The sequence below is a fragment of the Euleptes europaea genome, chromosome 3 (assembly GCF_029931775.1).
Source record: "Euleptes europaea isolate rEulEur1 chromosome 3, rEulEur1.hap1, whole genome shotgun sequence".
In the NCBI taxonomy this organism is placed as follows: Eukaryota; Metazoa; Chordata; class Lepidosauria; order Squamata; family Sphaerodactylidae; genus Euleptes; species Euleptes europaea.
The window spans coordinates 52895289-52920844 of NC_079314.1; the positions used below are offsets into that span (position 1 = coordinate 52895289).

Genomic DNA, 25556 nt, shown 5'->3' on the forward strand with positions numbered 1-25556 from the left:
TATTGCTGTGACCACTGAGAAAACCAGATCCAACCAATTGTGTCCATGACTTAAAATACTGGATCATCTATCTGCATGTTTTCAAAGCACCTTCCTTTTTTCTTTTTCTTTTTTAAATTTTTTACAAAATGTAATGAAAGTATTTATTTACGCAACTGGTCAGATAATTGAATTCCACCCTGCTGAAAAGCTGTACATTCTACAGCAGGAATTATTAAAACTGTACCTTACACTGATAGAAACATTAATAAGGACAAATTGTTCTTGGCAATGGGATATACTGTTTTCTTCTTGATTTGCATGTCTTTTGTCAACATGTTCAAAAGCAACTTACTCTCCATGATGCCATTTTATAATGTGTAAAATAAAGGCCCCATAATGTCGTCTTAGCTCTGGCTGGTGAGGCAATGGGAATGCACCTGCCCACCTAAAACACATACATCAGTGTTGCATCTGAATAGTGTTCAGGTTCGATCTAGTCAGCTTTTCCATTGGAGAAATCTACCACGAGATCTGCATGAAGAGATACCATGCTTGACTGGGGCTTTAATAAAGAGGAAAGGAAGAAGATTTAGCAAATAAGTTGACTGGATCCAATTCTCTAGGTGCAAAAAATATCCCAAACATGTAGACAGATACCTGAATTTTAGATAGGTCGTCAATCACACACTTTGGGGGCAATGTGTGTTGGGACTTTTCGATGGATAGAGAAGGAGGCTTTCAATATTGCATGGCTAGAAGATCATTTGAAGTAGTTTAGCATTAATTTAGATAAGACATTAACCAAATCACATTAAAATTTCACATGACAGGTTAATAGCGCAATATATATAATAGTATATCCTTTAACCAAACATAATAAATGCAAACACAATTACATTAAAGGGCTACACAATTTATTAGAAGTATATCATGTAAATTTAAACTGTGTGTCACATAGACATTATGTAGAATATTTCTGCATTCAATTACATAGTAATATATACAACTAGATTATATATCATTGTGTAGGTAGACCACCTTAGAACGCACCGAAGTGTTCATAGACTGGAAAAAAATACTGAAAGATTCTTTCAGCCTCTCACAGTTCTTGCCTTCTGGTTTTGAATTAGTGCACCAATTGCTCTCCAAAATGTGAACCGAAGGCAAGGGAACAAATGGTGCACAGGGAAGCAACTTCTTTAATAATTTTTGCAGCCCCTGCGCGTTTTGTGTGCAGCTTCGTCAGGGAAAAACATTTTTTTAGTAATGTCCCAATGCATGCATTAAAGCAAGACATGCATGGGCACGTTACTAAAAAGAATCTGAAGGATTCCCCCTGACGAAGCTACACGCAAAACGTGTAAGGTTTGCAAGAACTATTAAATAATTTGTTTCCCTCTGCACCATTTGTTTCCTTGCCTTTGTTTTGCCGTGGTGCGCCCCCCTTCTTTTCTTTTCCAAAACGTGAAGCCTTGTAAAAAAACAAAATTATGGTCCTGATGAAGTAGGAAGCTTTTCCAATAATACTAGTCTGGATTTCAAGTTTAAAGTAAATGGAGGTAATATGGTGAAATTCAACGTAATCCCAGTAGTCCCAGGGATGTGTGCAAGTATGCGGTGGGTCGTCTTGTAATGTATCATCTGAACAGGGTCCATCTCCATAAGTATGTGTGTGTAGGAGAACATGAGCTTGTCACCTGGTCTCAGGTCTTCCCGTTTGTCATACCTATAACAGAACAAGAAATTAACCACTGCAAAAAGCATGAAAATACAACTGCCCTGTTCTAAAGATCCCTAGCTCTGTGTAGTGTCAAGGGTTATAAGACCTCTTTTCCTGATAATACTCCATCCCCATGCCACACTACCCTTAATACTGTATTAGCACAAAAAGCTGTGTATGTGCTTCTAAAAGGCATCTGACATGTGGCTAACTGTGAGATAACTACATCAAGCTTTTAAAAAAAAGTAATAGATGTTGTAATCTTCAGCCATCATACTGGGTCTTCTTACTGAAGCTGGGAGAAGTTGTGAACTTGTGAGACTGAGCTGCCCAAGTGCAGTGGGTGAACACAGGGCAGCAGCAAACTACAGACTGGTGGGAAGACAGAGTGGTCAGTATTATTTCCATTGCCCTAGCAACTAGTGTTCCAGTGAGTTGCAATCTATACCTTGGGAAGCTGCCACCACCAGTATGTCACCTTCAAATGGGAAAAACTCGACCATGCCATCTGAAGACACACAATCTACAAACTGTAAGCAGTTGGTTATAGAACAATCAAGACACTACGGAAAATAGTATGGGATCTTTGAACTTTAAGTAAAGATCTGGTGCAGGCATCAGTTCAAACATTAAGTGGTTAGACTGGTAGTGACAGATGAGAGACACTGAAACCACCACCTTGAAGGTTTTATAGCTACTGTGGAGCCTCTATATCTGTAATACTCGATGCCAGGAGTCACATGTGGCTCTTTGACATGCCACCCAATGCTCTTCTGAGCACCATTCCCCAATGCAGCAACGACCCCACGTTTCAGGAAAGTGGGCAAGGCCCTTGTCTAGTGGGGCTTGTGGTTAGCAGGTCGTTCCCATCTTGAAACAGCTACCACCAGAGGAATGGGTAAGATGCATGCCTCATGCCAGGAATGAAAGTAAGTGTGGCTCTTGGTTGATAGCAATTGTGAACGTGGTTCTCTGTAAGCCACAGACTGAGTACCACTGCTCTACATTATCTGAAGCCTACAATATGAGTACAGTAGTAGTCTTTCCCCAATGAACAGAGCTAGAATATAGAACAGTAGGGAAAATCTGCACCAACTTTAATGTACAGAAGCAGGCACGCTTTGGTAACTGCCCCTATCTATAGGAACAGGGTGTACATAATAAGAACTTCCATTTGAATTACTGGTGATATGTCAGAGAAATGCATGTAGTTTATAAACAGGCTTCTGTGGTTGAATGCTCCACTATTTTCTGAACGCAGGTAAGAGCACCAACATTTAGTGAAACTGGATTTTATGTATACCTCTCATGTTACAAGCCAAGGGATTTGCTCTTCTGTTAAGATTTAAATACCCGCCCTGAACTCTGTGAATAATAATCCCTCTTGTGTTAATTTTTTGAAGTTCGATGTGGACATCATTGCCAACTCAGCTCTGGAACTTGTAATAAGCAACAGGATACTTTTCATTCATTAATTGCTGCCCACAACCAGTTCAGATGCATCTACTGTTGTGTGTAGCCTCCAATTAAAAAAGTGATTTCTAAACAAAACGATTCCCTACTTTTAAAAAATATTTAATATATTTCTTCAATTTTCTTAAAATTCAAAGCAACTCCTAAAGGTGTTAAAACATTTGAACTCTCATCACAAAAAAATGGGACAAGCACCAGAAAAAAACATTTGGATTGTAAGGTGGTTTTATTTTGAGACATTTTAAACGATTATTATGTTTTTTTATTTTTCTTATGAAAATGTCTGGAAATTTCTTGTTTTTATTTTGATGCAACTGTTGTTGATATGGCTTACTTGCTGATGCAATAAAGACACAACTGATTGATAAAACTTTAAAAAAGACAGTATTTCTGGATCTTAAAAACTTGACAACACTACTCAAGGGCAATGAAACCAACAACTCAACCAAAAACCAAATGAAATAACCAAGTTGTTACCTGGTGCTTAAAACAGAACCAAAGAAGGAACCAGATCAGTGTCAAAGGAGAGAGAAGGCACCACCACTGAGAAAGTTGTACCGTGCTGAACCCTCACCTCAGAAGGCCAGGGTACCTTGAGAGGTCTCTGCAAAAAGGTGTAAAGCAGTGGAACTCATTCCGCAGCTCATGGAAAGCCACATTCACAATTCCCATCAACCAGAAGAGCTACATTTACTTCCACCCCCAGCATGAAGCCTGCACCTCAGGGAGGTTTGCAGCTTCCTCATTCCTCTGGCAGCAGTTGTTTCAAGGTGGGAACCAACTGCCAACCCCAACCCCACTGGGCAAGGGCCTTGTCCACTTTCCTGAAAGCTGAGGCAGGTGCCATATCGAGGCACAGTGTTCAACAGCGCCACAGGTGACATCTCAAAAAGCCATGTATTACTCCTGAGCCACTGAGTAAGTATCACATGTGTAAAGTACAGGCAGATTGATACATGAGACATTCTTTTAGATACCAGGTCCAATTAGGTCAAAATCAACTGATAACTAATGCAATTATTTAAAATAAGAGTGACATGCCACCATGGATTGCTCCAGCTGAAGTTTTGGATATATCTTTAAAGGCAGCCCCACATAGAAAACATTACACAAGCCCTGAGAAGAAAAGAACATGAGGAATCATTGCAGGATCCTGACCATTTCTGTGAACAGAAGGATTTCCCCCAGATGCGAAGGACTTTCTCATCCCCCCCTCGTGCTGTAATCCAAAATACTGCACCTAAACATCATTTTGCGGGCATCTTGGGCTGTAATGGAAGGCAAGAAAATTTTGTATGGCAATCTTTCCCTATGTGGAAATGCTCCACTAGATCCAAGCCCCTGTCTTCCCAGGTAGTGTAAGAGGTGTCAAAATTATCAAAATTGGCATTCAACTTAGTATCTTTTCTCAGTCAAAATCCAAGTCAACTCCAAGCTTTCCCATATTATTTTAGGCATCAGCAGGGAAACTCTTGGTAGACATGCTTACTCTTGTATTTCACAACAACCAGCAGGAATGTCAGTGAAGAACACTGCCAGAAACAGTTTCACTTAGGAGAAGGTTATGTAGATTAGAAAATGGTAATTTGGAGCATGTTAGTAAAATGTCCAGAAGCCATAACAACAGAACTGAAACCTGGTATCTGGGGAACGAAATTTGATTAAGTTGCTTTTGAGTTGTCAAGCAATACAACTGTGTGCAACCTTGTGAACTGTAGTGTGGGATGAACTATGAATATATAAATCCCCAATACATTATTTCCAACTATTTTAAGCCAGCAGATTATTTGGTGTAAGAAGGCTTGGTACTGCAGAATCTCAAAACATTTCTAGAACATGACTCCTGTTCTGCAGCTTCTAGTTGCAAAAAGATCTCTTCTGGCCCCAGAGAAGCTTCCACTGCACATTCCATAAAGGCTCCTACAACAGATCATTGCATCATCTATCTGAGCTGCTCTCTCCTTCCACTGTGCAAGGTAATTCCAATGGAAGATAAGGTCATTCCCAATGTATTTTCTTTGTTCATAAGGACTGAGTTGGCAGTATTCGTTAGGGTGGAACACAGAAATCCTCCAGCATCGGCAAAGGGTAGAGAAGCTTGTATTGGGAAACAGGCAATGGGGGAGCTAACAAGAGCCTGGCTGGCTGGCACCAGTTAATCACACCAATTAAAGGCCCTCAGCCCTATACCAGTCCAGCCCACAACTGCTGAATGCCGCCCTATCCACTGCTATCCATAACTCTGTTTCATACTTAACTGATTGCCAAGCACTACAAAAGTCACTTTTTCCTGCCAACTTCCCTCACAGTCACTGCCACTCTGGCAGGTTGTGAACAGTGACCATGTATTTTTCTTTCTTGAAAGTGCTTACATCCTGCTTTCCAACAGGACTCAAAGAGGCTTATGTCATTAAAGCCAACTAAAAATCTCATGTCACAAAAATACAGTACAAATAGCAAGAAGAGAGCAAATGATTTACCTCATAACTGATCTCCATTCACAAGCCACCAAAAGCACATTGGCAAAGCTCTCCCTTAGTGTCTGTAAAGTGCCGTCAAGTCACAGCTCACTTATGGCAGCCTCAGAGGATTTTCAAGGCAAGAGCCATTCAGAGGTGGCTTGCTATTGCCTGCCTCTGCATAACAACCCTGGTGTCTGCCGTCCAAGTACTACTAACTGGGGCTGAACCTGCTTAGCTTCTGAGATCTGATGAGATCTGGCTAGCCTGGGCCATCCAGGTCAGGTCAGCCTCTGAAATTTCTGCAAAGCTTCACATCCTCAGGAAGCCTGTTCCATGAAACAAAAATGACCACCAAGAAAGTTCAAGCCTGAGCAGAAACAGTTCTCGGTAACCTGTGTGTGGGGGAATTGTTAATAATCCCTGATCTAACGACTGGAGCTGCCTTATGGACAACAGATGGGAGGAGGTGGTTCCACAGACATGAAGGTCCCCAGGCCTTGAAGGGCTTTAAAGGTAAACACCACCACCTAGAACTGAACATGGAAGCAAACTGGAAACCACTACAACCATGTTCTGTACCATCTGTAGCATACGTGTTCTCTTCAGGGGCAGCCCTATTTACAGCACATTAGAACAGTATAGTTTCAATTAGATCACAGCATGGACTGTGGTCATTTAGATAAGCGGAGTCTGGGGGGAAAGGCAGCAATTTCTGTGCCATATGAAGTTAAAACCAATGTCCCAAATGGCAGAGAACACACTTCTGCAGATTTTGGTTTCGCAAGCTGATTACAAGGCAAATTTGCTACCCTCCTCAGAAACTTCATTCAGGCTGCTGGGTAGCATATGAGATTCATCTGCCAATTGTAGCTGAAAGTCTGGGCAGGTAATTAGCAAAACTGAGCACCTGCCAATGCCTCAGGCGATACTTTGCTTCTGGATACTACAGAAGCTGTTATTAGGATGGAAGCCTCCTTACATACTATTATTCTAAAATTCCCTACATGGACAAATCCTTTCATCCTGTTGCAAGGACTACAAAGGCCAGGATGAGACAGCCTGCCTTGAATTAGCATTCATGTCAAGGTAGTTGCAGTCACGTCTTTGGACAAAGATAATCAAGAGCCTATTTTTTTCCCCTTAAGGCAAATCTAGGCATGGCAATAAAATGGTTCAGATGTCCCCGATGAGCTTATTTAAATGCTCAAATCCTAAATGCCTGTCTACTTACGAGCATAACCAAGAGATCCCCAATGTGGTCCCCATGGGTGCTATGGTGCCTACCTATATGTTTCCTGGTGTCCACTTGCTTCTTCCCCAAAGAATCTCTTCTCCAGTATGAACAGTCAATCCTGGCTTTCTTTCACTTTACTGGAGTTGGAGGTGGCTCAGAAAGACCCAGGAGGAATTAACTTTAAATTGCAGGGAGCACCCATTAGGGAACACCTCCATTATAAAAGGATGCTTGTGGCTTGCAATCTGCCAAGATTTTGTGATTGGACCAACCCCCACGGAAGCCAGATTTTGATTGGCGCCACTACCATGGCAGCCATTTTTTATGGCACCCACGATTTGTTCTTAAAATTCCTAGGAGACCCAGGTCTGAATCTCACACACTGCCCTGGAAGCTTGCTGGGTGACCCTGGGCCAATCACACTCTCAGCCTAACCTACCTCACAGGATTGCGGTAAAGATAAAATAGAGAAGAGAATAATGTAAGCCACTTTGGGGAGAAAATCAGGGTATAAATTAAGTAAACAAATAGACTGAAGATAGCAAGCTTGCATCTATTTTAAATCTTTTCTGTGTTTTATCATAATGTTTTTGTTTCTTAAAGATTAACTACTCCCCAGTTTTGGAAACCCCTCAGATAGTCTACTAAAGTAAATTTTTGTTGAAAATCTATTAAACCAGTTTTCTTCACATTTGGGATTTCAAATTCCTGGCTTCTAGATAATGTGCTTCACACATTCATATTCTTTGGTATTAAAACATCCCAGTGCCAAAAGTAAGAGTCTGTAAAAGTTATGTTTCTTCAGTTTATCAGCACACTCCCATTTGCTGGACTAAATGAAAATTTCTCCTAGATTATCATTAACTTAAATTGGGGAAGAAAAAAGAACTTGTTTAAATTTTGCCAAAAATATAAATAACTAATGTGTTGGAAAATGTTCTACTTCCATGCAGAAAATTAAGGAGATTTGAATCCCTCTCCCTGAATTACTCTCTGTAAGTAAATTTATACATTTCTCAAATTGTGTTTTCCAGCTTCTCTGGAGATGGTTGGAATCTAGGTATATCCACCCATCACTTAAAAGAAGCAACTATTTACCTCTAGGCAAATCTTGTCAAACTTAAGGAGCACATCTGACAAATGATGGTGGGCTTCCTCCCCCCATTTTCCCAATTCTCAGCGTGAAGAAAATGAAGCACACAGGACAAGGCAACACCCTCAAGGAGTCTCCTGTCACACCACACAGGAAGGGACAATGGTTGAAACAGAAGCAGCATGAAGTTTATATACTGCTTCTAACCTGACAGGGAATGGCCTAGTTAGGCCTTGCAAAGCCTAAAGTGGCATGAGACTAAGCAGGTTGCTTCCAACTTGACCACCTCTTTTCTGTCCATATCATGAAGGGATATTTTAGAGGCCCCAGTGGGGGCTCCATCAGGGTACTCTCTTCCTCTAACTCCTTTGTAGTGACTCTGACCTTGGGAAGAAGCACCAACCAGGTCAAAAGTGGTATACAGAGACATAAGCACCATTTTCACCTGTCTTAGACATGTCTTTTCACACAGTGTTTTCTGCTTTTTCGCCTTCTCTGAAGCAGATTGCTTGGGAGTCTGAGGAGAAGGCCCTTCCTGTGTCACCAAGCTTAGACCTATCATCTGCTTCCTTGACAATCCTCAGATTTAGCAAGGTTTGGAGCACTATGTGTTACCCCTGAACTGACAAGTATGCTGGACAAGGGAAAGCAATCATCACATTTCCAGGAAAGGTTAAGCAGAGAAAACAGATTTTTTTAAAGCGCTGCTTCTTACTTCCAATTTGAATTGACTTCTAAAAATCGAGACACTCCAGTTTGTGCTGAGGCTGCATCAATGTGGACAGAAACATCTGAAAAAAGAACAAAGTGCGCCTCAAGATAGGAATACTTGAGAGCATTATATACAGTATATACTGGCAGGACCAACAAACAGAAGTGTGAGCATTGCTGCAATGTCCACTGGGGGAACAAGGTACTAAAGCGACCGCCCTGGATACAATCTGTCCATCTCCCTTGAATGAGTTTCCCCTCAGACACTGCAGATGAAATGTAAAACAGGAAGCACATCTGCTTGTTAGCACTTCTTCAATACAGAGGGCAGCTACCAGTCTACACAAGCTTCTGTGAGAATCAGTCTCGGACAGAACATGAATTCTCCATTATCTCAGTTCCAAAAACTAATCGCTGCCATTCTGATGGAATCCACAGGAGGCTTAAAATGGCCACAACAAAGAATAGGAGTGAAGAAAGAAGAGACAGGACTCCAAGGGAAGGAGTGAGGATGGGATGGAGGGGGGTGGGGACAGGCGATGAAGGAAACAGACTTCACTCTCATCATAGAATGAGTCGAGAACTTTTGGGGAACTGCCAGGTGTGTTAGGATAAACTCTTTTTTTTGTTGGTTCTTGTAGGTTATCCGGACTGTGTAACCGTGGTCTTGGTATTTTCTTTCCTGACGTTTCGCCAGCAGCTGTGGCAGGCATCTTCAGAGGAGTAACACTGAAGGACAGTGTCTCTCAGTGTCAACTGTGTGGGAAGAGTAATATATAGTCAGAAAGGGGTTGGGTTTGAGCTGAATCATTGTCCTGCAAAAAGTAACAAAGGTAATGTGCTAACCATTGTCCTGTAAGTATCCAGATAATGTGCTAATGAGGGTGTGGTATGTTAATATGGAACCATTGTATCCTGAAGTGATCTGTTAATGTGTGAAATCCAAAACTAATCTGCATGGCTATTGTGGACTGTAGTCTTTGTTAGTCTGGAGGTTTTCAGGACAAGAAGCCAAGCCTTATTCATTCTTAAACTCTCTTCTTTTCTGTTAAAGTTGTGCTGATGTTTATGAATTTCAATGGCTTCTCTGTGCAATCTGACAAAATAGTTGGTAGAATTGTCCAGTCTTTCAGTGTCTTGGAATAAGACCCTGTGTCCTGTTTGTGTCAGTCCATGTTCAGCCACTGCTGATTTCTCAGGTTGGCCAAGTCTGCAGTATCTTTAATGTTCTTTTATCCTTGTTTGTATGCTGCGTTTTGTGGTCCTGATGTAAACTTCTCCACAGCTGCAAGGTATACGATATACTCCTGCAGAGGTGAGGGGGTCTCTTTTGTCTTTTGCTGATCGTAGCATTTATTGTATTTTCTTGGTGGGTTTAAACACTGTTTGCAGGTTATGTTTTTTCAAAAGTTTCTCCATCCTATCAGTGACTCCTTTAATAAATGGCAAGAATACCTTTCCTATGGGAGACTGTTTTTCCTGAGTTTTCTGATTTTTGTTTGGTTTAATGGCCCTTCTGATTTCATTCTTGGAATAGCTGTTTGCTAGCAGTGCGTGATTTAGATTATTAGTTTCTTCCTTGAGAAACTGTGGTTCACAGATCCGTCTTGCACGGTCCATTAATGTTTTGATTATTCCTCTTTTCTGTCGGGGGTGGTGGTTGGAGTTTTTGTGTAAGTAGCGATCTGTGTGAGTTGGTTTCCGGTAGACCTTGTGACCTAACTGAAAGTTTGTTTTACGGATGACAAGGGTATCAAGAAATGGGAGTTTGCCCTCAGTTTCCTTTTCCATGGTAAACTGAATGTTTGGATGGATATTAAAGATGGTTTAGAAAGTCCATTAATTTTTCTTCACCATGGCTCCAAATAGTAAATGTATCATCTACGAACCTGAACCAGACTGTAGGTTTGTAAGGTGCCGATTCTAATGCTGTCTTTTCAAAATATTCCATGTAAGTTTTCTATTACTGGACTGAGTGGACTTCCCATAGCTATTCCATCAATCTGTTCATAAAATTCTTTATCCCATAGGAAATAACTTGTTGTCAAACAATGGTGAAATAAGGCTGTTATATCTTCTAGAAAAATCTGGTTAATCAATGAGATTGTGTCTTTTACTGGAACCTTGGTAAAAAGGGATACATCAAATTGACTAATATATCCTGTGGATTGAGTCTCAACGTACTGATTTTGTTGATGAAGTGAGTTGAATCTTTGATGTAAGAAGTGGTTTTTCCAATGTGGTCCTGTAGGAGGGTGGTCAAATATCTAGCTAATTCATATGTTGGGGAACCAATGGCACTCACAATGGGTCGGAGTGGGACGGAATCCTTATCCTTATGAATCCTCATTAGCACATTATCTTGATACTTACAGGTCAATGATTAGCACATTACCTTGGATACTTTTTGCAGGACAATGATTCAGCTCAAACCCAACCCCTTTCTGACTATATATTACTCTTCCTACACAGTTGACACTGAGAGACACTGTCCTTCAGTGTTACTCCTCTGAAGATGCCTGCCACAGCTGCTGGCGAAACGTCAGGAAAGAAAATATCAAGATCACGGTTACACAGCCCGGATAACCTACAAGAACCAATGAACTCTGACCGTGAAAGACTTCGACAATATTTCTTTGTCAGCTGAAAATCTTCCTTCAGAGATCTCTCGTGAGGTTTGTCTCAGCCTTAGGGGAGCAGTGTGGGATCCCACTCACTTGATGGTCTGCACCGACATCTGATGGGAACACTCTACCTCTAGATTTCCTGCACAGAGAAGGGGTTTGGCCTGTAAGACTCCTTCCAACTCTACTACTCTTGCTACCTGGCTCTGGCCAGATTTTCCCTCAAGGATCTCAATCTAGTTGCCATCCTGCTGCTTTAAAGTTCCTTGTAGGACCTCTCACCTGACTGTGACAGTTCCTTCTTCTGCCAAACAGTTCATCTCACCACAAACAATCACTATGGTTCTGGTCTGTGTGAACAATGGCCTGCACTCTGAATATTACAACTATTTTATTAACACAGCGTTACACCATCATGGAAAACGATGTTATAAGCTGCTTTAGGGCTCCACTGGGGAGAAGAGTGGGATATTAATATTCGAATAAATGAAAGAAGTAGTTTTGAGAGGGGAGGATTCATGGTGGAGAAGGTTTAGGGTCCTTAATTTACCTCAAGTAGGACTCTAGAGAAGTGACCAATAAATGCCCAACAGTAACAACCCTTTTTTATTCAATTTCTCTTCTCCAAACAGCACCCCTTACAAGCAGATTCCCCCTCCCTTCCTCCCAGCATTTGCAATCTAAACTTTTACATTGTTTGGAGCAAGGACTGTCAAGCGTACAAGCTACAAGACTTCTATGTCAGTTTCACCTCAGCTTTACGCACGTGTGCTTGGAGGCACCAATTGGTGCAGTTTTTGCATTGCAACTCCTCCAGGATAATTGAAGTGTGATACGTAGAGCGACACTCCAGAGTAAGCTGCATTTGCTAGCAGGTGCACTACAACAAAGAGAGATCCCAGTTTATATAGCCAAGATTTCTTATAATTGTTTAGTCTGTGGAGAGAACAAAAATTACACCAGAGTCAGTGCTCTTTCCTCTACGTATGTACCAGAAAACAGGAGTGGTAAGTAACAGGAGAGAGTAATTATGGATTCTTCTGAAGGAGCCAAATTTGCATTGTAATCCTAAACATCTTTATACTCTTCTAATCCCACTGAAGGGCTTCTATGGAAGAGCTAAGGATCTGAGCCTAGATCTCCCAGATGCTAGCTTGCACTGGGAGTCTTTTAATTATTTCTCCCCTAAGCAATGTCATTATTTACTAAACTGCTCAATATTCCCTCCAGAATATTTCGATACTTTGGTCTTTTTCTATGCTTCATATTAACATCTCCAAGATATCCTTGGAGACAACTTTGTTATCTGTAAGGACAGCTCTTCAACATAATGCTTTATGGGCTAATACTTCTCTAGTATTAGACAGCAATAATGGATCTTTTCTGATAAATGGAAACTTTTAATTGCAATTGACTGGAAATTTGACACATTGTAACGAGACAGCAGTTTATAGAATTACTTCCTTCCTCAAGATCCCAAGAACACACACACCTGAAATAACTTGAGGGTCACAGTAACCCTGGGATGGTATGCAATTCATCACAGGGGGGATACATCTACAAACCACCCCTTGTATGCGCAAAGAAATCCCTTCCACTCATGTGCACGGCTCTTTAAATCCCAGCTACATTAAATGCAGTCAGCTGGTGCATGCAAATAGATCTATCTACTCCACATGCCACTTTTTGACTCCCCAACCAGGATTTCTGTTGAGATTTCTGCAAAGGTCTGTGCTCAATTACAGTGCAATCCTAAATAGAGTTATACCCTTCTAAAGCCCATTAACTTCAATGGACTTAGAAGGCTATAACTGTGTTCAGAACTGCCATTAATGGCACAGACTGGAGAAAACAAGGAAGAACACCCTCAAGTAATGCACAAACAAAAAGTACAAGAAGGTATATAAAAATGGGGGGTTATTGTAAAGTGAAAACCAAAAACATCACCTGAACCCACAATATGAATAAATGTGACAAGTATATATATAAACAGTGTGCCAATAAAGTGTGTAAAATGCACAGAAAAATAAACAGTGCCACTGTAGAAGTACATAATATATCAAAAAGGAATTAAACCACATGGCCATCTATGGATTGCCAGCCAAACTCCATTTTGATTAGATTCTTCATCTGACCAGCATGGGTGAGAGACCTTTTTGGGCTCCTTGTTTTGAATTGCGTGGTTTTTTTAACTGAATAAACAAGATATAACTGAATTGGTCTGATAAAGATCTACTCAAAACTAAGTGAACTTGAAATCCATTGTTTGTTATGTTGTTAACTCTTTTAGGTGTATTATACATTTATTCTACTTATTTTTCTGTGTATTCACAAGTTTTCACAAGATGATGCCATAATTTTTCACCTTACTTCCTGACATGCATCTTAACAACAGGATTTCGATCAATTTCATCTAGCTTGCTAAACTCTGGAATATAATGGAACAAGACAAATTAAAACCCATTTCTTCTAAGTGGTTAAAGACCTGACAAACAAGCTATGAACAGTTTTCCTGTGTGAAGGCAATATAGTTATGCATGCAGGTAATACTAAACTTACATTCGTGAGCAGCCTTTGGCAGCCGCTATGTTGAAAACTGGAAAAGTGTATACGATAAACCGAAGTTCTTTATGTGGCAGAAACGAATACAAGTAAATAAAGCCAATCGTTGGTAGAATCAACACTCGGGTCCTTCTGTCTACTGCACCTAGTGGTATGAAAAGAATACTACACCCCAGACCTCGAGGCAAGGCAGAATAAAAATACCACATGAAAGGGGAGATCTTCAAGAGAAAAAAAGAGTTAAGGATTCTTTATAACAAACATTGGCTTGTATCCTACCAGTTGCTTCCGATAATGGGAGGGCACTTCTGTCATGGGGGAGGTTTCTGCCCATTTGGCTCTTCCACTGCAGACCTCCACTTTGCCCTCTGTCTGTTCATGGGAGAACACTGATCCCCAAGAACAAACTTTTAGAGAGCTTAAGGACTTCAATAGAAGTGGGAAGAGGGAAAGTCCCACTCTGCAAGCTTTGCTCCACTAGCAAATCTTGCTGAAGGCTCTTATCATTACCATCCAAATTTGCCATTGAGAAAAAATATAATTTTGTTTTGGGTTGGACCTCCTTTTCTGCAAGGGAAGAGTTTCCTCCAACAGGGAAGCAGAAGGAAGCCCCTGGATTTAACCCAACTCTGGACTCCTTAGGCCAGACTCCTTAGTACGTGTCATCCAAAGCGGGTACACATTAGTGAATCTGCACAAATACAGACATACACATATTCCCAATTTCGCCTTCTTGGGAATACCAAAGTTTTGAGAAAAGCACAGTTCAGCAGTTCGACTTTCCCTCTCAATTGTTTCGTAGCATTCCAGTCACCTTCAAACAGCTGAACTGTTTCAGTGCTGTAGCAAAAGGTAACACTTGCTGAACGCCTTCCTTCCACGAAGCTGCTCAAGATACAGTGATAATGATAAGAAAACGGTGTTCAACAGAAGTGTTGTGGAAATTATGAGCCATCTACAGTTCAAGTCAGCTCCAAGCACAAAGAACACATATTTTTGTTGTCTACATTCTCCCATGCAGTTTCAATACTGCAATTCAGAAATGCTTCCAAGGAAGTGAGAAACGGGTCTTCTTTAACACCTTCTGCTGACCTCAATAGGACAAGTGAGATCCAGAACTTCCTCCCCATGGTGTAGACAATAATTCAGTAATTAGGGATTCTGGATTGAAAAAGAAATTTCAGAACTGGGTCAAACAAAACCATCTCACCTGAACAATGGTTTCTGATACTACAAGATGATGTTGGATATGGGAAAATGTGCCACCAAGGATGTCTTTTTGATGGGTTTCTTGAAACCATTATTTAGCCACCTGTAATTAAACCTCCTGAATAAGTCAGACTTGCTGATTCAACCTTGGACAGGGTCACAGCTCAGTAGAACCTGTTTTACATGCAGAAGGTCCAAGTTCAATCCCCAGCATCTCCAATGAAAAGGATCAGGTAGGACAAGTGATGTAAAAGACAACCACTGACAGTCAGAGTAGACATTACTGACCTTAACAGACCAATGATCTGACTCAGTATAAGGCAGCTTCGTGTTGCATTATACGTTCAACAGTTAAAGGATACACCCCAGTTGGAACTTTTATTTAAAACAGTGTTATACCACAGTACTTTTCCTTCAGGCCACAGAACTTGCCTCCAAAACACAGAGTCTACGGCCACTGTTAATCCTAAAAGAAGAAAAATCGAAAAAAGACAGAACTAGACAGAGAAGCTTGGCTTTTACAGTAATCTGTTTGATTCATACATAAGTGGTCCTGATCTGGATCATGGTTCCCAGAAAGCCTTTATACCAAACTGACACTGGTAGGCTAAGGATGTATATCTTACAACATCACTGGTGTTCTACTGGGCAGCTCCATGCTTTGCACTGTCTGAGCCACACTGTTAACAAGAAGTCACTGGATCAAAGACGGTTTAGTGGTGTAGAATGGAAGCAGAAGATGGGTTTATAAGCAGCCCTAGTGTGTAAGGACTACTTTACAGTGGGCTTTCAGAGTAAGCCTCGAGCTTGCACTAACCATACTCATAGGTCACATGGAACACTGTATAGCAACTGGGATTTATGCAGAAATGCACCCTGTCCACACAATTTCCTTTGCAATGGTCAGAGCAGATGTAAAGAATATATCTGCGTCCAAATGTGCATATGTACTCCCCAGTTCATATAAGACATATGTGCCTGTGTTTAAAGTGCACACAAAGGACCATCTGTAAACAAGCCCTACTTTGGTTCAAAACCAAGTCGATTTAGCTGGTATATGGGCTCAATTCAAGGACCAGTCATATTGTGAGTTCAAAAGGACTTACCTAACCAAAAAGCTCCAGCAGGAATGGCATAGGAAAGCATTTTCAGAATAGAGAGTCGTTTATTGAACAGGGTCACTAGAAGCATCAGGCCCAGGTAGATACAGAGTTCGGCTCTGAAGACGATAATTGCCAAAGCTGAGAACCAGATAAATGGGAATTGCCTTTGCTGTATCCATGACGTAACTGCCAGTAGAACTGGTTACCAAAAAAACAAACCAACAACAAAAAGGCCCTATGTTAGGGTCAGAAGTGGCAAGGTAGCTAACAACCACATTTTTAAAAAAGAATAATAATGATAGCATCTAAAGCACCCAGTTGAAAATGGCCTCAGTTAATCTATAGCTGAAAACCCATTTAAATGAAAACCCATTGTCTTCTAAAGTTATCTAGACCAGAGGTCTGGAACCTATGGTTCAAGAACCCAGTGTGTCTCAATACGGAAACAAACACAGCTCTTCATTAAAGAAAAATAAATCTGTAAATCAAGGCATTTTGGAGAGGTGGGTGGGATGCTGTACATGCAGGGGATACAATAGAGATGCTTTACAATAAGGGAAATGATAGCACTCAACAACTGCCAGTAATCCAAGTGCAACCATGCCTAGATTTATACCAATGCACTAAAAACAAGTGCACAGCATGCTCCTGTGTATATTTACGACTTATCGTGAGACCTCGTGTGCACCTAACAAGGGACTGGCAACTAACAGTGTTAGGGCTGCAGAAAATGTATGGATTATGAATCAACATATACGAGTGACATAAAATTGCATACTTCCACATATGCAAATGCAGTTTCTTACACTGCCTCTGTTGATCCTTTGCTCTGAACTGTAATGTAGTTTTGGCTCTTTACTTGTAATAGGCTGCAGACCCATGGACTAGGCTCATAGACCCTGTTAGGAATTCTGTAAAAATGGGCACTGAAATTGATAGGGCCCTTCTTTGTACACACCACCCCTAGGCTTATCCTTATCATAAAACGGGCCTGTTGATGCTCTTAATGGAATGGTGGGTTCATATTCTATGAGATAAGCCAGATAGGCCATAGGTGGTTTTGCAGATAACAAGCAGACCTTGAACTGAGCCCTGGAACACAAGAGATGATGGGCTGGTTGGTCTTCCCACAAAATTCCTTAAGTGGTCCACTGCATATGGTATCTTCTACTGTTCCTGAACATTGGATTGTATCCAAGCTTGCCATTCTCATGATGGAGAAGGAGAGATCAACTATTACTGATTCAGCTCTCCCACTGAAGGCCTCCAGTTTGCCTTCCATGCTGTTCTTCAGCAGAATTTGGGGTGATCCATGGGCTATGGCGGGGAGGATAGCAAAGTCCCATTGCCCCAGCTTCAGTCTGCAGGCAATGCTTTGCTTTCAGATCAATGTTCACAAGCAACTGTGTAGAAGTCTGGCTGACACTATACCACAGCATGTAGGCTGTATTTCTAGGACACTGTCAACAGAAGTTTCAAGTTTGCAACATGCTTAGAAACTTAAGTAGGATTCATCAACCATCACCTCCACCCACCCACGAACACAGCAAGGTGAACTGATACCACGCGAAGGACCTATTCACATAAGCACATGAACGGACAGGATGCAGTTCATCCAGATTTTTTACACATGTGCTCTAGGCTCTTTTACTTTGGTGGTGTGTACCATCTGCACCAAAAATTCTGACAGCCAGCATGGTGTAGGGGTTAAGAGCAGATGACTCTAATCTGGAGAACTGGGTTTGATTCCCCACTCCTACACATGAGTGGTGGACTCTAATCTGGTGAACCAGGTTGCTTTCCCCACTCCTACATGAAGCCAGCTGGATGACCTTGGGCCAGTCACAGTTCTCTCCAAACTCTCTCAGCCTCACCTACCTCACAAGGTGTCTATTGTAGGGAGAGGAAGGGAAGGAGATTGTAAGTTAGTTTGATTCTCCTTTTTAAAAAGGTAGAGAAAATCGGCATACAAAAACCAACTCTTTCTTCCTTGAGACTAGCACTGCTAAAGGATCCTCAAGCTATTTTTTCACCATGATGTTTTACAGAGATACTGGTCACCCCTGACCTGGAAAGCCCAGGCTAGCCCCATCTCATCAGATCTCAGAAACTAAGTCAGGTCAGCCCTGGTTAGTACATAGATGGGAGACTACCAAGAAGGTCCATGGTTATTATGCAGAGGCAGGCAATGGCAAACCACTTCTGTTCGTCACTTGCCTTGAAACCCCTACAGGGTCACCATAAGTCGGCTGCAACTTGACAGCACACACACCCCTGAAACTACACATTATTTCCCTCAAAAGAAAAGGCTTGTTATAATAACTTACCAACAGGAAGGGCAAACACGTTGGGGAGGGTCCGAGTACAATAAAACATCAGGTGAAACTGAGTCGCAGTGATCAGACAGAAAACCACAGACACGGTTGAACCAAACTGCTTCCTGATTTCTTTGTGCAACCGCCACAAGGCATAAGTAACACACAGCCCCAGGCTTCCGCGAACTAAGATTAGAACAAAAAAGAAAATGGATTTATCATCTATGGTAATACTGTAAAGCTGAATGTTACCTGACAAAAATGTCTACATTAATTTGACTACATAACACCATTGGGGACTACAGAGAATTAACAACAGCATTAAAGGAGATTATCTAACCATAAAAACAGTCCTCCTTGATTCAAATAAGAGTTTGCATACCTATCAATTGCGTGTAAAACTTAGACATCTGCAACAGAGATAGCACATAGATGGCTGGGCTGGAAAGCAGAGCAATAAATATTGGACCAAGGAATGTTCTTGGGACAACTCCAGGATATTCATGATGATCATACTACAGTTAAAAGATAAAAGAAAATACAGAGACAATCACAACTAGAAAACAAAATTCGTTTGTTCTAGTTCTCTACATAAATAGCATGCAGACATTTATGGAACTACTCCAACAATGCAATCCTAAACAGAGCTACTTCCTTTTAAGACCATTGACTTCAATGGACTTAGCAGGATGTAACTTGGTTTAGGGTTGCACTGTGAAATGAGTAGTATAACAAAACAAAAAATCAAATAGCTCCAGTGAGACTTATAATCACACAACTACCACTTGCCAGAATGAGCACCTTAACTCGTTTTCACTGTGCACCACAACTGAGATCAGATGAATAAACAACCCTATGATCTCACAGAAGTCCCTTTGAGGTCAGTGGGGCTTATTACCTGGTAAATGAGCAGAGGATTGCAAGCTAAGAATCAGATCACACGTATGAATGTCCTTAATGGAGTCCCTCCTGAACATCCTCACATACAGAGTTTGTCTGAAGAAAATTTTGGTACAGACCAGCAACACCAAGGGTACCCTCTTAACACAATTTCTGTACTGCTGCCACATCCATGAACGCTGCAGCAGAAAACTGCAGCCTTCGTGCACCAGTTCACCCAATCTGTGTGGTCACTGTTCTCAGGGATGGTCAGGAATGAACACATGGAATAAGTTCACACAAAGCGGCCAAATCTCTACTGTTTGCTATGGAAATCTCTCAGCTTAATATCGCAGCACTGGTTCATATAATCTGCTTTTTTCCCCTTCAGATATGGTCACGAACAAACATGTGGAAGAGGTCACATCTGACTGACAACCCGCTACTACCTTTAAGTCAAGTATTTCAGATTAACTAGCCTGTGGACTGACCATTCATAGTCTTGATTAAGAGAAAGTCAAATTAAGATGTCAAACCTTTGAAGTGACATGTTTTTCTCCATTAGTACTCAACTGTGTACATATGAACAATGCATAAGAATTAAGTTCTTATTCTTTCAACCACCACCACCTCCTGTAGAAAATATGGTGTTTATCTTTGAGGCCACCCAAATGACTGACACATGCCTCAAAGTCCAACCAAGTGTGGAGCAAGATATATGAACGACATTTGTTAATACTTGTATAAGACTGTAAGCTGCTTCAGGCACATGTGTGAAGAAACAGAATAACATACAAATAAGTATGTAGGGTTTGCCCCTGAGGTTTACGTCCAGTGTCCTGGATCCTATACCTTCCTTCTGCTTGTGCAGTATTGTCCTCCTTTGCAGAGACTGCTGAGTGCCATTCCTCCACTGTTAGATGTTTTCTGTTCATGCAAGACACGTGGGCAGCACAAAGTGCTGGAAGAACACTCTCCAAAACAAAGCATCACATTTGCAAAGGGGGGTAGTGGAAGGCCCTTGTTCCCAATTTTCTGCACCCCCCCTAGAAATCTAGGGTAGGATAAGTAATTTTGGAGCCTACCAATATGAAGCCATAATAGGTTTTAAAGATCCTGCTGGTTGTTGGTAGCTCACTTTCTGCTCCTGAAAAACCCCAACTCAAAGGCACGCTCGCAATAAATTTTTAGAAGAGCCAAAGACTAAATTTACCTTCTCCAGGTCCAATTTATGGTACACAATGTCATGGATGGCCTGCAAGTTAAAGCTTTCCTCTACTTTTGTAAATGGGCAAACGGCCAAATGTGTGAAAGCTACTGCGATGATCAGGAAAAGCAGCAGGATCTGTCCTCCAGTTGTTTTCTTCTCAGCCATATTGGATTCGAAATTCCCATCTACATTATCATTGTGAGATCAAAAGTGAAAAAAATCATTTAAAAAATCCACAATGTGAGCATACAGCAGATCCCATAACCATAAAATTGATCATTCGCTATGACTTCGACACTGTCTATTCTAAAATATCACAGCAACGTAATCCATTTGCACTGCCTCCACACTGGCATCTAGATATTTATTTATTTCACGTTATTCGGTCTTTCTTCCAAGGAAGTTTGGGACAGCACAAATTACACTCCTCTCTTCATCTGATTCTCATAACAACTCTGTAAGGTAGAAGCTAGGCTGAAAATAACTGGCCTGAGATCACCTGATGAATTTCCTGGCCGGATATGAACCCAGGTCTCTGCAGTCATAATCCAGCACACTACATCACACTGGATTGGTAGACCATATGGTATCACTCCTGCTTATAAAGAAACATGGAATTGCCTTACACTTATCCCCCTCTCACTCACGTACACATCTGAAGCAGAGTTACACTTTTCTAAGTCCACTGAAGACAATGGATTTTGTTAGCTTTAAAAAAAGGTGTCTGGGAGAAGGCAGAACACCCCTACCCCATCCTGGCCACTGCTCCTGCTCACTACTGCAAGGCCCCCATGCCAGCCACGAGAACTGAAGCCCATGGCTCAGCTAGCTATGGCTCAGCTAGTCACCAGGGGCTCATCAAAGCATGCCCCCACAGTCCAGCTGATAGGTATGGACACATCCATGGTGTAGATCAGCACTGTCCCCTTCACCATGGCCCAGGTGACAAGTGATATCATGCCCACATAGCATCATATGGGCCTGGTACAGCAAGAGGACAAGGCAATGACCACGGGGCTGACCGGCTAGGAGGGGCCCTGGGGGCAGAGTCCTAATTAGTCTCAGTGTGAGAAGCCATAAAGGGCCAACTGGCCCAGGAGTCCGGGAGTAGGGCTGGCAAGGGGCATTTTGAACCCTTGCAGCTACAGGCCAGAGGAGGTGGTTAGGGCCAGAGGAAATTAGAAGGGTACACCCCAATGGGAGGAGGGCAGAGGTGAGCAGAACCCCCTTACCTCTGTGTCTGAGGCCTAAGTGATCCAGCCATCCTCCCACTGGGGTCCAGGGGGAGGCGTTGTCTGCCAGAACAAACTCCCCCCTTCTCCGCTCCAGCACCCCCACCAACCCTTGCCAAACCATAGTTCTATAGCAGCCCTTCCGTGTGGCAACTCTGTGCCCCCGATCCTCTCACAGAAGAAATTAGTTTATATTAGGATACTTTCGCTTGCCATCAAACATTTTTCAGCTTTGAGTGAAGATAACTGAATCATTATTGGTATAACGCCTTATCTCCTTCCCTTTCCCCAGGCTATGGAAGACCACAGTAGATAAGAAACAAATACAGCTATTCATTTAATTCCATTCTAGCTCAGAAAGAACCAGAATAATGTACAAGACATGACAAAGGTGATAAAAATGCAGATTAATATTTGTTTTTAAAGCCCAACGTCCTATATAATCAAATCTTATTATTTCAAGCTTTAATCAAATGCCAAAAGGAATAAGATTTCCTTTTAAAAAAGAGAACAAGCATTGCATTAAATGAGTCCGCATGAAGCTATATCGAAATGTACTACCCTTCATTAATTTAATGAACCATTTCCCCTTACTTTAAAAAAACATAATAAAATTCAGGCCTTGAACATCTGTAAGGCAATTAGCAAGTTCTGTACAGTACTTTAACTACAAAATGTGATGTTACACGGATAAAAGTACCCGAAATTTAAATTTAGAAAGGGTGAGCATTTAGTCAGACCCAATTTTCCAGAGTTAGAACAGAGACAGAGCATTTTACCACAAGCAAACTTTTTTTTGCTACAATGAAAAACCCATCGGCATATAAATATGTGTACATTTCAGCACATAAAACGGGAAAAAACTGTCTCAAGTGATAGATTTTATTTTAACAGCTAAGAAATTAAATAACATGTTTATATTTGGCTTTGTCCCCAAAAAGACACAATGCAACTCAAAAAATAAAAAACAGGCAAATCTGGACACAGCCCACCAGTGACATTTAATACCATAACAAACAACACATGAAGCAAGCTCCATCAAGTTCCCCTCATACCTGCCATCATAAAGGACTAACTTTCCTCTAAAACGTTCCTGAATAATGTTACTCTAAGGCATTTCCTGAATTGGAGGCCCTCTTCACTTCCTCAGGAAAACTATTCCAGCTGAACACAGCCATAGCTGAAAAAGCCTGTGATATAGTGGAGCTGGGTCTAATCAGCTTATATGAAAGAATAGAGAGGAGAAACCATTGGGAGGAACGAAGCAAATGTATAGGTTCACACAAAGATGAGCCACCACATTCTGCACTAACTGAAGTTTCCAGACTGTATTCAAGGGAGCCCGTCTTAGTGCTTCATGTAGTCTAGCCTCAATGCTACAGAAACATGTATCTGCATGGCCAAATAAATCAGCCTAGAAACCAAATCATCCTATTCTGGGTGAAAAGACGAAGGCCAGTAAAAATCAGTGTGATTTTTCGTGTTTTGTGTTGTTTGTTTCAATTAAAGATGATGGTTGAAACCTCAAGTTCCAGCACCAAAGCACTAGCGAAGGACAGAGTACAAAATGCCTTTACATTGGCTGGGTGTGACGCTGGAGATGCTCTCTGCACAATCACCCAATACAGAGGCTAGGTGGAAAAGCTGCTGTGGCATTCTTGGGAGTGCTGGACTGGAGGGAGACTCAGGTTCAGATCCCCCTCAATCATGAAACTCACTTGGGCCAGGCACTCTCTCTCAGCCTAGCCTACCTCATAGGAGCTGCTATGAAGATAAACTGGAGGAAGGGAGAACCATGTGTGCCATCCTGACATCCTTGGAAGAAGAATGCAATAAAAAGTGATAGGTAATGGGAGAGGTAGTGGCAGCAGCAAGCTGATTCTTAAGGGAACGACTGACTGCTTCTGATGACAGACCAGCTGCCCTTCATGACTTCCTCGATGTAATGCTATCTCCTTAAAGTGGAGAAAAAGAGACGGTTAGACGGTGCTAACAGAATGAGCATTTTTCTTTCCTGTGACGACAGGGGGAATTGGGGGGAGGGGGATGAATTGAAGGTCAATTGATTTTAAGGTGGGTTTAGGTAGGAAATTTATTTGGTGGCAACTGAGTGGGATTTGAACATTTTCAGGGGAATTAATTGATGGGGGAGAAGAGCTTGACCTTTGAAAATTAAATCCAGTATGGGTTCTGTGCTGTTTCTGGTCTTTCACACTGTTAGCTTGACTCACAGCGCAGTCCTAAAGACACTCTTCTGGGTGCAAGCCCCATTGAGTAGACATCAGAAGGATTCTGAAGAGTCCAGTTTAGGATTGCACTGTCAGTCTTCCCCAGCAGCCTTTGAAAAGCTTTATTCCTCACCATCAGCACCCATGAAAAGCACCCATGTGATAGGTATTTCTGCAGTGCTTCACGTTATTCTCAATATATAGTCAAAAGTGGCCTTCAACCCATGGCTCAGTCCCTCTTGGGAAGGCTGTGGAGGTCCTTCCACTGGGCTACGAGCCTCTTACAGAGCCACCTTTTTTGATGTCTTTCAAAAAGATCTGCTACAGGGTGCAACACCACCTCTTCTCTCTGCATGCACCCAAAAAGGGGCAGCAAGTCAGTAGTGTACACCTTCTGGTGCTCGGCTTGCATGTCCTGTCCCCAGCTCTTTCGGTCTACTGCCCACAGTCCTAGCTTTAGCACTGGAGGGTCCTGGCTGCTCCCTCCCCTCCGGCATCCAACTCTATCATTTCAGGAATTCCTCTTTTGCAGATCAGTGGACCACAAGTTTGAAGACTGCTCTGATTTCCTTTCTACCTATACTCTTTTCTTGCTGTGCTCGATTTTTGTTTGCGAGGATTTTAAAAGAGAGACATAAGAGAGGACTCAAAAATTTGCAATGATGTTCTTTGCAACTGTAATGTTTCAAACAGAGGCACATTCAGTATCATGCACACTTGCAATAAGCTTCAACGCAAAGGTCATCTTAAAAAATGCATCGTCTTTGGGGAAGAAGACACATGTTCAGCAGAGATAACAGCCTGACCAGGGAAAGATTCAGATGCATGAGATTCGTCACTGGCCCCTTTAGGACTTCCAAAAAACATCCTTGTCTTTGTCCTGCTTCAATATCCTACGATCCGATTCCAGTTTCCCTTCTCTCGTGTAAACCTGGCTCAGTGTTTAATTCGAAAGTTTATTCCCATTCATTAGGAGAGGTTCCGGTCTATTCGGCTCCATCCTCCCGGCGAGATTCAACCGAAGGGCAACGGACACAACCCACGCGGCGGCCGCTTTCCCACTCCCACCCCTTCCTTCCTCTGCGCCCCCTCCCCCAACCCGGACTTACCCGCAAAGCAACCCACGTGGCCTCTCAAGACGGGGAGCCCCACACGTCACGTGACCCCCGCCGCTCCAAAGAGGAGGGGGCGGGGCCAGGAAAGTCAGGTGACAATTCTGAAAGAGGGAGGAAGGCGCCTGCCGCTACCGTTGACCCGGGCAAAGGAAACGAAACGTGTTTTGTTTTTGCTTTTTGCCACGCAACAGCGCTTCAAATTTGACCGGTAAAGCCTCCCCCCCTTAATTCCTACTTCAGAGGCCCACCGCTCACCTCCCTTTCAACATGGCGGACAGAAATACTTGCCCGGACGTAAAGTGGCAGCCAAAGGAACCCTTGCCCTGGCTTAAGGTGGCAGCCGTTAATCCCCGCCCTGGATCCACACGACAGCCTGCCTCAGCGGCCCCGCGTCGTACTTCCCC

General features: G+C 42.2%; 1 protein-coding gene across 2 annotated transcripts; it reads right to left on the reverse strand.

The window, feature by feature from the left end:
• Positions 1-1468: 1468 nt before the first annotated feature.
• On the reverse strand, positions 1469-25170 carry ALG12 (ALG12 alpha-1,6-mannosyltransferase). 2 transcript variants are annotated; one of them, XM_056846893.1, is made up of 10 exons: positions 25147-25170; positions 20581-20762; positions 18871-19003; positions 18501-18674; positions 16177-16371; positions 15433-15536; positions 13859-14082; positions 12066-12235; positions 8680-8755; positions 1469-1708 (listed from the first exon to the last, which is right to left on the reverse strand). In XM_056846893.1, exons 2-10 carry the CDS (start codon positions 20740-20742, stop codon positions 1471-1473), a joined length of 1476 nt encoding a protein of 491 aa, XP_056702871.1. In that variant the 5' UTR covers positions 20743-20762; positions 25147-25170; the 3' UTR covers positions 1469-1470. The 2 variants fall into 2 exon arrangements, with proteins under 2 accessions (XP_056702871.1, XP_056702872.1); XM_056846894.1 differs by lacking the exon at positions 16177-16371.
• Positions 25171-25556: the final 386 nt, after the last annotated feature.

Coding starts and splice junctions, on each gene's coding strand:
- ALG12 (XM_056846893.1), bottom strand. CDS start 20,742: ATGGCTGAGAAGAAAACAACTGGAGGACAGATCCTGCTGCTTTTCCTG. Junction 19,004..20,580: donor ATAAATTGGACCTGGAGAAG/GTAAATTTAGTC, acceptor TTTTAACTGTAG/TATGATCATCATGAATATCC. Junction 18,675..18,870: donor GTTTTACACGCAATTGATAG/GTATGCAAACTC, acceptor TTCTAATCTTAG/TTCGCGGAAGCCTGGGGCTG.